General features: G+C 36.8%; 1 protein-coding gene across 1 annotated transcript in view; it reads left to right on the top strand.

The window, feature by feature from the left end:
* Positions 1–12139, top strand: part of PLCZ1 (phospholipase C zeta 1) — a 74711-nt gene that overhangs the window by 58525 nt on the left and 4047 nt on the right. The window contains exons 8-10 of the mRNA XM_049882570.1: positions 2381–2497; positions 3879–4051; positions 8961–9093. Coding sequence (XP_049738527.1) covers positions 2381–2497; positions 3879–4051; positions 8961–9093 — 423 coding nt within the window. The remainder of the gene's footprint in view (positions 1–2380; positions 2498–3878; positions 4052–8960; positions 9094–12139) is intronic.

Below are 12139 nucleotides of genomic sequence, written 5' to 3'. Positions count from 1 at the left end.
CCTCTTTAAAAATAACCATCTGCCATTGGTGTTTCTGTGTAGAAACACCGACGCAGGAAAATAAGCACCTGCAACCCACTTTAGAAAAGCTATTGGCTCTTTGGAAGTGCAGATTCTGATATACTTGTTGGTTAACCTCATGGGCTGGCAACTGTGCCTAAGGGTTTTGAGGTATACTTTAACTCAGCTCCTCAAACTGTTTTAGAGATCCTGCATATTTTAAGCCCACCCCCTCCCCGCCTTTTTAAAAATTTTATACTGTGGATGGTGACCAAAAGTCAATTCAGCAGTCCTGGACCACAGTTAAAATAATAGAGTAGCATAGCATAGAATAGAGTGGGTTGTATGCAAAAAGTATTGTTTTATAAAACAAGCATGTGTGTGTGTGTGTGTTTGTGTGTGTGTTGGGTTGCACTGTAAAATGTATTTCTTACTGTGGGATGTGGTCAAGAGAGTGAATGACCTTCTTTACAGGCCCCTGTTCCTTGAAACTATCAAAGGCTTTTGTTGTTATTCATGAAGACCTCTGGCCACAGGAAAAATAGTTATAATTCTCTCATTCTTAATTTTATTAAACAATTTCACAAAATTTGAAAAGGGATTTGGGTAGTTCATGTACGTGTATACAAACACACATACACACAGAAAAGAATGGGAAGATATATCCCAAGGAGTTGTCAGTTTAACAAAACATATTAAACTAAGAAGTAAGAAAATCACTTTAGGTTAAGGGTCCTTAGAGATGGTTATCACTTTGTAGATAGAAAAATTAAGATCCCAAATAGTAAGTATTTTACCTAAGGATAGATATCTCTAGGGCTGAATAAGAGAGAATGATGCTTGGACAGGATGCTGCCTTTATACATGAATGGCTTCAAAGTAAACTTTTTCTCAATGAGTGTATAACTTTTTAAAATGTATTAATAGAGTTAATTGTAATTTTTTATGTGGCAATGTTCCCCAAAGAACAGTATTTAGGGTGAGAGAGGCAATGATTCTGTTCTAGTTTGATTAGTAAATACGCTGCGTCATAGGCAATAACCATTTTTCCCAATCCTGGTCACCATGTGAACAGGAATGGTTGTGAGAACAGGATATGCTTAGTGCAAGAAGAAAAGCCTTGCAGAAACATAAAGTCTGTGTTCAAAAATTTGATGGAGGGTCCAATGGTAAAGGTTATAAACCAGTTTTAAACCTCAGGTAATTTAAATAGGATACAAATAAAAAGAAATTTGTAAATAATATATAGAGATTTAAATAGACTATATATTTAAAAAAAAACGTTGCCGTCAGTCGATTCCGAATCATAGCAACCTAAAAGGACAGGGTAGAACTGCCTATAGGGTTTCCAAGGAGGTGGATTTCAACTGCCGACCTTTTGGTTAGCAGCCGAACTCTTGACCACTACGCCACCAGGGTTTCCAGACTGTACATACACTATACACACGTGTGTGTGTAGACATATATATATACACACACACATGTGTGTGTATGTATATATATACATATATATATATGTCTGTGTGTTTGCATGCAGATATGTATATATACTACAAGTACATAGACCTTGTCTCAGTAAGGAATACCTTTGAAATAATTGGAGGTATTGGGAGATGGCGAGTTCTCTTTTAACCAAGGGATGCAAAGATTGAATGAATTCTTGAGGAAGATGATGGGGTGGGGAGTTGGTGACGGAACTGGCTAACTTTAAGGCCCCATTTGACTCTGAGCATCTGTGAAATTAACCTGGTTAATTCGGTTAGCATTATATAGCTTTATATCACTTACATGTGATTCTGCCCTAATGTGATAGAGTAACAAGAACAAAATTGGGGAAATATGCTACTTTTGTTTTGAAAAAGAACAGGGATACTTTATTTTGGAATTTTATATATATTTTTATATCAAAATAATATTAATTTGGTTGTAGAAAAAAAGAAGTATAAATTTTGAATCCATTTTCCTCTCAAGTGAATTATCAGGATACCTAAATTGTATACTAAAATTATTAACTCTTCACTAACAGTGAATTACACAGTCAAACATGAAGGCATGGATTTATTTTGATTTCCATGAATTACAGATATTGTTGCTAAGATAATACATAACAAAGTTATTGAAATTATTATAAAACCAAAACCAAACCCATTGCCGTCAAGTCGATTCCGACTCATGGCAACCTGATAGGGCAGAGTAGAACTGCCCCATAGGATTTCTAAGGAGCGGCTGGTGAATTCGAACTGTCAAGCTTTTGGTTAGCAGCCGAGCTCCTAACTGCTGTGCAATCAGGGTCTCATACATAATATATAGAAGTAGTAGCCAATTTAATTTTTATTTGAACTCTTTCTCAATGTTTTAATTAGTATTATTTTTTTTTTAGCAAAAGAATTTATTTTTCACACTAGGAATTTCATTACCAGAATATATCCCAAAGCAACGAGAACAGACTCTTCTAATTTCAATCCCCAGGAATTCTGGAATATAGGTTGTCAGATGGGTATGTTATATACAATACTGAGTTTGCAAAAGTAAGATAAATTCTTCTTCTTCTTCTTTTTTTTAACACACTTATAGAAGAGCTTCCTATGAAGGTTTTTGGATCTGGGTCTTTTGGGGCAAGGCATTAAAAGCAAATCATTGGTTTCAATCGTTGAAGTCATTCCTAAATGGCTTAGAAGAAATAAATCTAGGTGAAGGTTGAGGGTGTGAAGGTTGAATTCATGAGGGGTTAGTATGAGACAGGTCTGATGAAAAAAGGAAGCCAAAAATAAAGGTAAAGGGACATTGAAGATCAAGTTCCTCTGCTTAAAAGATTCGCTAAAGTCCCCTCCAAATTATGTGCCCTCTACCTTTTATACTTTACACCTCTACATTCATACATGCTACAACACCGATGAACCTTGAAAGTATTAAGCTGAGTGAAATTAAGTCAGTCACAAAAGGACAAATATTGTATGAAATATCTAGAAGAGGCAATTGTATAGAGACAAAGTTTATTAGTGGTTACCCGGGCCAGGTGGGAGAGAGAAAGGAGGACTCAATGCTTAGGGGACACTGAGCTTCTGTTAAGGGTGATGGGAAAGTTTAGGAACTGACTGAGGTAGATGAACACAATGTCTCGGAACTGTACATGGGAAAACTATTGAAATGTCAAATGCTTCATTACGTATATATTTACCACAATTAAAAAAAAAAAAAAAAAAGAGTGAATGGGATTACATGCTTTGTTCTTTGTCCTCACCAGACCCTCCCTATTCCAAAATGAACAGCTCGTATAGTACTGGCACTAACCAGTCAGAAAGGGCTAGGTGTGAACTCTTCTGCTACTGAATTGTGGCAAGGCCCAGAAGTGAAGTGGGACCAGGCTGGAGGGTGGGCTGTGATAACAAATGCAGTCGCCATTTACCAGCCCATATGGAGGTATTTCTACATTTTAACAACCATTATTGCTCTGCCCATTTCTCACTTTCTCCTCAAGTGACAGCAGCATCTCTTTGGACTTCAAAGAGTAAGATGTAATTGGTATCTTCTCTTTGCTTCATTTAATGTACTGATTTTCTTTATTTTGATATATTTTTTTTTAGTTTATCTGACACGTACATTGCTTTTTTTTTAAATTGCTAGTCCATAATCTGTACTGTGTCATTTTGATTTTTCACTTAAAGCAATAAAATAATTTAACTTTTGGAAAAATTTTGAAACTCACTTCATACATTAATATAGACATGGCAGGAGGAAAATATTTAAAAATCATGACTTACTAGGCTAAGAACATTTAGAAAATATACAACCCATGATTAGATTTCAGCGAATTGTTTAACTGTTTCTTTAACTGTACTCTCTATTTCCTGAAAATGTTGAAATAATTTTTCTCACAGTGGCCTTAAATTTCCAGACCCCTGGTCTGCCTATGGACCTACAAAATGGAAAATTTTTGGACAATGGTGGTTCTGGGTATATTTTGAAACCACAGTTCCTAAGAGAGAGTAAATCGAACTTTAATCCAAATGAAGCACTGAAAAACAGTAAACCAATTACACTTACAATAAGGGTAAGTTTAATAACATCTTTTTCTTGTACTTTTATTTGGTTAGATATATAAACTAGATAGTTTTCCCTTAGTGGTTTTTAAGTTTTGTTAATTTTTTCAGGTGCTGTAAGAAACCAAAACCAAACCTGTTGCCATCGAGTCGATTCTGACTCAGAGCGACCCTATAGGGCAGAGTAGAACAGTTTCCCGGGAGCAGCTGGGGGATTTGAATTGCTGACCTTTTGGTTAGCAGCTGAGCTCTTAACCACTATGCCAGTGGTATTTCAGCACCCTTCCATGTCTGAAGATGTTTTTCTGTTGCCTTATTGCATGAATGATTACCTGCCTATGGATTGAAATATTGGAGCTAAGACTTTCTCCTTTCAAATATCTATTTTGTATTATTCTGTGGTCGTTAAGCATTTAATATTGTGATAGAGAAGTCTGAGTCCAGTCCAATAATTAGTTTGTGATTATCCTGCTTTCCCGCCCCACAGCTTTAAAGAATTTTACAAATAAATTCTAGAAGCTATTTTCTTTCAGTAATCTCCAGAATTAGCTTTTGCAGTAACAGGATTTTTTCCCCATTATGTCTCTGAATATAATTTGCTTGTTTGGAAATCATAAGTGTCCATGTTTTTCTCTAGTATCTATTCTCTGTGTCTACCTATATGTGTCAACTTTATCACTTTCTTTTTTCCTCTGCGTTTTGAGAGTGCTTTTAACTTTTTTTTCCTCTACATTTATGACTCTGGGTCTGTAGTTGATTTTATTCTTTACCGATTCTAATGTAGATTTGAAATTTTCTCTTGTATTATTAGTCCCTCCCCTCCCATTGTTATTTACCTGATATTGTTTCTTTCACATTTCCCTCTGTGTCATATCCAGCAACCGCTCCCCCTGGGGTATTTTCTTATTATTTCATCTTTTGTTTCATTACATCTTTGTGTAAGTTCATTGAGAGCAAATGCAGTTGTCTAAAATATATTGTTTCCATTAGCAAAGGCCTTTCAAAGCTTTCTTATTTTATATCCTAAGTGCTCCACTTATTTTCTTTTTTAAAAAATGTCATTGAAAAGCCCCTAGTTGTTTTTCTTTCCATTTAATTGTGTGTTGCTTTAGGTGCCATCGAGTCGGTTCCAACTCAGAGTGACCTTAGGTACTTATAGTGACCCTAGGTACAACAGAACGAAACACTGGCCAGTCGTTGCCATCCTCACAATTATTGTTTTGCTTAAGCCCATTGTTGCAGCCACTGTGTCAATCCACCTTGTTGAGAGTCTTCCTCTTTCTATGGCCTTCTACTTTACCACACAGTCCTATTTTACACTGTTTATATACCTGCTGTTGGCAAATCAATAGGATGGGTATGGTCTCATTAGTCCCTTTTTCTATTTAAGTAGATGTCGCTAGAACCATGTGAACCACCAGACCCTATTCTGGATGTTTGGTAAATACTTATATTGCTGTCCCTGGCCAGGTTTATTGTGTTTCATGTTATTGCCTAGTGTAGCTCTGCTGGCTCTATTGGCTGGTGAGAGCTCCGTTCGTTCCCATTACCTGGCTGTCTGAGAGTATGTGTAAAGCTAGAAGCCCCTCCTCCCAGGGTGTGGTTCTCTCATGACTCTTATCTCAGCTCCTTCCACCACTGTCATAACATCACAGGATTTGAGGAATCATTCACAGCCATTTCAGCAGGCCCTCACCATTTTATCCCAGCCAAATAAGGAGGCTTGGAAACTACATTCTGGAAGTTAATGTGGAAAGAGAGTACAGAAAAGACGATGGGACTGAAATGATCCTGGCCGCTGCAGGAAACAGCTCCAGTGGAGCATGTAGGTGACTCTTCTCCTGGTTGTTAAGGGTTTTGTAGAAGCATATAGTGGATGGAAAGAAATTGCCTACAACACTACGTTCAGTCAAAAGTTTATTAGTTGGCATTCATTCTAGGATCTGGGCCAAGTTACTTTACAATGTTATTATAACTTTGGCATCCTTTCTGTGCTTTCTAATAGTTGCTCTGGTGAGAAGAAGAGGTAAACCAGCCACTGTAAAATCTCTTCCTACTCCACACAAACCTCCTTGGTGTGTTTCTGTGATTGTACCTTTTCTTTTTAAATTTACCTCCCAAGCTAGTCTTTCTCATTTTCTTTCATTCCTCTTTCTCTACTTGCCCCTGAAGTACTTAATTGCCTAAGGCTTTCTTCTTAAGCTTTGTCTCAAATTATATATTCCCCTTGGGTTATTTTATACACACTCATGGGTTTAACCACCACGTACATACCAATAATGCTCAAATTTTAATGTGACCTCATTTTTGAGATCTAAAGGCATATTTTTAACAGTCTGCCTAGCATCTCTATCTATTTAACCACCATTTTGTCAAACTTAAAATATTAAAAACTGGAGACTTCTGGTTTCCAGTCTGACACATAAAGAGCTTGGAAGCTGCCACTCCCATCCTCAAAACCAGAAAAAAAATCTGAAAACAAACGAAAACCTGTAAATTACAATTCTTCTGAGATCTATCAGAGAACTGAAAAAAACAAACAAACAAAAAACCAGAAAAGAACTGCTGCCCTGAAAAGTGGAAAGACAGGCAGATACGGTGAATTACTTAGTTTACCAAGAGCAGAAGGCCAGGAGCAAAAGCCTGAAGCTGGAGCCAGTGACTGTAGGAACACTTAAACTGTAATCAAAATAATGCTGGAGTCTCTGTGGACTAGCTTGAGGGTTAAGAATTCTTGGGGGTGAGGGGTGGGGGTAGTTTTAGGGTAACAACCACAGATCTGTAAATTCTACCTCCAGGAGTACTATCAAATCCTCATAGTAAAGACTAGAGAAAATCCCCTCCTATTTCTGGCAAAGAGCCCTTTGTGGTACAACGGTTTTTTTTTTATTTCTGGCAAAGAGCCCTTTGTGGTACAACGGTTAAGTCCTCAGCTCCTAACGGAAAGGTCAGCGATTGGGACCCATCAACCACTCCAAGGGTAAAGACCTGGCAATCTGCTCCTATAAAGATTACAGCCTAGGAAACCCTATAGGGTAATTCTACTCTGTCCTATAGGGTCACTATGAGTCAGAATGTACTTGACAGCATACAACACAACAATTTTGGCAAGGAGAGGGGGAAAGTGGCCATTCTGAAATATGCCCAGAGCTCTCTATTCTCCTTAACAAGGTCTGGCCTCTATAGAAATTATTTTTTCTTTGTCTAATAGACTTCGGTTTACCAAAGCCTAATCAACCTGTGGGAAGGTAAAAAACCTATCTCTAGCCTTCTCTAACTTTCTTGTCTCACCTATGAGGGAGATGGGATTCTGAGAAGCATTTGTGAAGGTCGCACTTCAGGGATACAAGCACACTAAATGACTGAGATCTAGTCATTAATCATTAGACGCTGGAATGTATCCCCCTCCCCCCGCACATACCCTACTGCTACATCATTAGGGTTCCTCTATAATAACTAGGGATTACAGCTCAAAGAACTGCAAGCCTCAGATCCTATTTGAGTTTCTTTGGAAACCCAAGGCAATGAGGGAGATAAAAACAAGGACACTAGAGAAAATTTTATCTTCTGATACCACAGCTACAGCAAACAGTAAACATAGCCTAAACTCACACCCCAGATTTATTTATCTCAGTTCATTTTACCCAGTACATCATGTTTGGCTTTCAGCAAAAATTTAAGGTATGCTAAAATGCAACAAACAAAAAAACTCCAAATAGTCTGAAGAGACAAATAAAGCATTAGACCCAGGCTCTCATAAGGCTAAGATTTTGGAATTATTAGGTAGGGAATTTAAAATAACTATGATTGACACGCTACAACTTCTAGAAGATAACGCAAGAGAAAATCTTGGGTTTGCCTGTGACTTTTTAAGTACGACACCAAATGCATGATCCACGAAAGAAAAAAATTGATAAGCTGAACTTCATCAAAATTAAAAAATTCTGTTGTGTGGAAGACACTGTTACAGCAAAAGAAAAGATAAGCCATGGATTGGGAGAAAATATCTGAAAAACATACATGATGAAGGACTTGTATCAGAAATGTACAAAAATTTTCCTCCCTTTCTTCCTTTATTCTTCCTTCCTCCTTTCCTTCTGTATTTTCAAATCTAATTACTTATTTGTTCTTATTATAACCTCAAGAAATTGATTTTTTTTTTTAGAACTGCATTTTTAGGCTTAACTCTTTCATTTCTCATCCTGAAATTAGTACATTTCAAATATAGTTGTTTCGTGCTCACTTTGTTCCTTGAAGTAAAACAAATCTTTGTTTCGACAATTAGCTTGGCTAAAGGCTAGATGGAAATTACTAAATCATTTGTTAATCATTCTTCTGATAGTCAGACCTGAATGTACATATGAAATAATCAATTTTGTCAGATTCAGGTGACTTTTCATGGCAATACTGATAGTAATGGATAATGAAAAATTTCATTGTAAGTCATTCAAACATAAATTCTACCATCGGAAAAAACTGTCATCAGAAATTGTGTTTTGTTTTTAATGTTTGAGAAGTAGTATTCATATTGTTTCCAATTTTTAGCTATATATACATAAGATGAACTTGGAAATAGCATGTTAGCAGACGAATTCATCCTGAATTACAGAAAAATTTGATCATAACAAATGTTTTTTTAAAAAAGTGTATGTTAATGAATCATAAATGGAAAATGTGGATTCCGCTGTATTCACATATCAGTAAAATGGGATAATTTAGACACGCTCTTGGTGTTTATGAACTGAAACTTGAGGATAAAAGAGTTAAATCTCAAAATTTGCATTTTTTCCAGCTTCAATATTTGTAGAAGATGACCTAGAGTCTATTAACTTTTTTGGAGTAGATATTTCTATTTTGAATTTCAGCGGTGATGAAGTTTAATATTTTGCTAAATTCTTTTATTAAAAATTATTCATGCAGCTCATCAGTGGTATCCAGCTGCCGCTTAGTAATCCCTCATCACCTAACAAAGCCGACACACTGGTGATAATAGAAATTTATGGTGTTCCATACGATCAAATGAAACAGCAGACTCGTGCAATTAAAAAAAATGGTGAGCTCCTAATACATCTTGTTGAACTTCTATTAGACTTCATTTTGGAAAGCTTATACTTTTTTATATATATTTATTATTTATGAGGTAAATGTTTTACATTATGTTCAAGGTTACTAAAGTGTTATATGCATATGTTAGTTATCTAGTGCCGCTGAACCAGAAATACCATAAGTGCGTGTCTTTAACAAACAGAAATGTATTTTCTCACAATTTAGGAGGCTAGTAGTCTGATTTCAGGATGCCAGCTCCAGGCAAAGACTTTCTCTCTCTGTTGGCTCTGGAGGACAGTCCTTGTCTCTTCTGACTTCTGCTCCTGGGCAATCTTTTTGTGGCTTGGCATCTCTCTTTTTCCAACTCTTCTCTCCCTTGCTTGTTTAATCCCTTTTATATCTCAAAAGAGATTGATTTAAAACACACTCTACACGAATCCTGCCTTGTTGACATAACGAAGACAACCCATTCTCAAATGGGATTATAACCACAGGTATAGGGGTTAGGATTTACAACACATATTTTTGGGGGGCACAATTGAATCCATAACTAACAGTAAAAACAATTTGCCAATGATTTAAGACATTGTTTAGGTATATTTTCAGATTATGAATACAAAAATTTATCTGATCTGCAAAATTATTACCTTTTGCATTTTTATGTTTTCCCCTGTATCACTGAATTAAGAGAGACATTTTGGCCGTGAAAATCTAGCTAGCTTCTAGTCTCTGCGTAAAACAAATTTTTTTAAAAATTGTGATTGTTCTGACACAGCATATTACACATTTTTACCTCACTCCCTGAGTTATTTTAGATCAAAGATCTACAGCTTCTGACTCAGTAAGGATGCCATAGAAACCTATTCATACGATGTTTGGATGCATAATTCAGTCATTTTTGTCAGATGTGTGGGAAAGGAAGAAATGGCTTTGGTAAGGTTTTGAGGGTTTCAACATTCCATGACATTTTATGTAACAGGGTAATGGCATTGTCATTTTCCACTAAGGCTATCAGAAAAGGATAGGTTGCTAAGATGGACCCTTGGTCAGAATCACCTTGGAGGAGACCTGGAACTGATCCTGGCATCTGGAATATTCTTTGAGTGCGTATTCTCAAAGTATAGCAGGCTTTCTTTCAGAGTCTGAAATTATACTGCAGGCCTAATTGGCACCGATAGAGGAGCAGGTGGAGTTTTATTGGCCTTTCTCTTCTTGGGCAATAATTCCGAACAATGTCATTGGTCTGTCTTTCTGCTTTCTGACTATGCTTCCAGCATGGCTTCTAGTTTTAAAGATGGGGGAAAAGATTTGGGAAGTTTTTGCTACCTTACACCATTATCAATGGAAAGGAATACTGGTGGCGACTATGGCTTATTGCCTTTTTGTTTACCTTTAGAGTTGAAGGAAGGAGCCCTGGTGGTGCAATAGTTAAGCGCTTGGCTGCTAATCAAAAGACTGGCAGTTCAAACCCATACAATGGCTCCATGGGAGAAAAGACCTGGTGATCTGCTCCCATAAAGATTGCAGCCTAGGAGAAATCCTATGGGGCAGTTCTACTCTGTCACATAGAGTCATTGAATCAGAATTGACTCAACAGCAAACAACAGAGTTGAAGGCACATTACAATGATATTATCAAGAAATAGTAACTGCTAATGTCTGGAAATTTGTAGTAACCTACCTCTTGTTACCTTCACTCCTACTTGAATATTCAGGGCAGTAAACACAGAACCTTTATTTATTTAACACACCCCTTATAATACTATGATTCTAGCTCCCGTTAGACTTTTGATAACATCTCTCGGTTTTATGGGAATATCCCTGCAGAATTCAGTGTAGTTCATCAAACATTGTTGTGGCCCTGCTGTGATAAAAATGTGGTGCTAAATATCAAGAGACTTAAAATCTCTATTTATTATTGATTTATTATTATGCATGCTCCAACTAACTACATTGTAGATAGTTTACATTTCAATATGGGAGATGAGATAAAAGTAAACTTACTATGACATAGTATCTGGTTAGTGGAAACCCTGGTGGTGTAGTGGTTAAGAGTTCAGCTGCTAACCGAAAGGTCAGCAGCTGGAATCTACCACGCACTCCTTGGAAATGCTATGTGGCATTTTTTTTTTTCTTTAGCTTTTTTTTTATCTGGTTGGTGCTTTAAGTACAAAGAACTTTTGTAAAAGGAGCAAATTTGGAGATGGTACTTGAAGAATGAGAAGAATTTTAACAGAGATTTGGAATGAGGGCATTTAAGGCAAAAGAAATAATATGAATGTTACAGTATGCTGAACACAAAATTCAAACATGCTAGGGAAAAGCCAAGAAGTTCAAAATGGGTGGAATATAGGTATTTAAGGAAGATTTTGAAACCCTGGTGGTGTAGTGGTTAAGTGCTGACCAAAGGGTCAGCAGTTCAAATCCTCCAGGCACTCCTCGGAAACTTTATGGGGCAGCTCTACTTTGTCCTATAGGGCCACTATGAGTCGGAATCGACTCGACGGCACTGGGTGGGTTTTTTAAGGAAGATTTGTGTGAGATAAATGAAAAAGTATACTGGGAATGAACAGTATAGCCACGGTAAGATGTTAGGAAATTTCTGTAGATAATGAATAATGCTTTTAAGCTGGGAAATAATGATAACAGAGTTGAGCTTTAGGGAGATTGTTTCTGCATATTAGATAGGAAGAAGTGTATGAGACGGAAATAAGAATACAAACTAGAGTCAAGATACGATTTCAATAGTTAGAGGATGGGGAAGTCAGGTCTTGAAGAAGGGTGTGGCACTAGAAAAGGAATGAGTGATACATGTGAGAAACGCTATGCAGGAGTAAAAGTCTAAATAGTTGCACAGGACAGACGGATCAGAAGCCTAGTAGCTTGACTTCTAGGGTAATGATGGTGTAATTAAATACACGAGAGCCCGGGACGGAAAGGATCATTTATGCATAGGGTATAGAAGTAGTTCTTCAGTTTTGGTCATACTAGGGAAGATCATACTCATAACTGTCAAATTCTGGTATCCTGGTTTACTTCTTTTATTTATTTTTT

Source organism: Elephas maximus, chromosome 4 (genome assembly GCF_024166365.1).
Source record: "Elephas maximus indicus isolate mEleMax1 chromosome 4, mEleMax1 primary haplotype, whole genome shotgun sequence".
NCBI classification, from domain to species: Eukaryota; Metazoa; Chordata; class Mammalia; order Proboscidea; family Elephantidae; genus Elephas; species Elephas maximus.
Note: the sequence above shows the minus strand (reverse complement) of the source record. Positions and strands in the feature narration are given on the sequence as shown.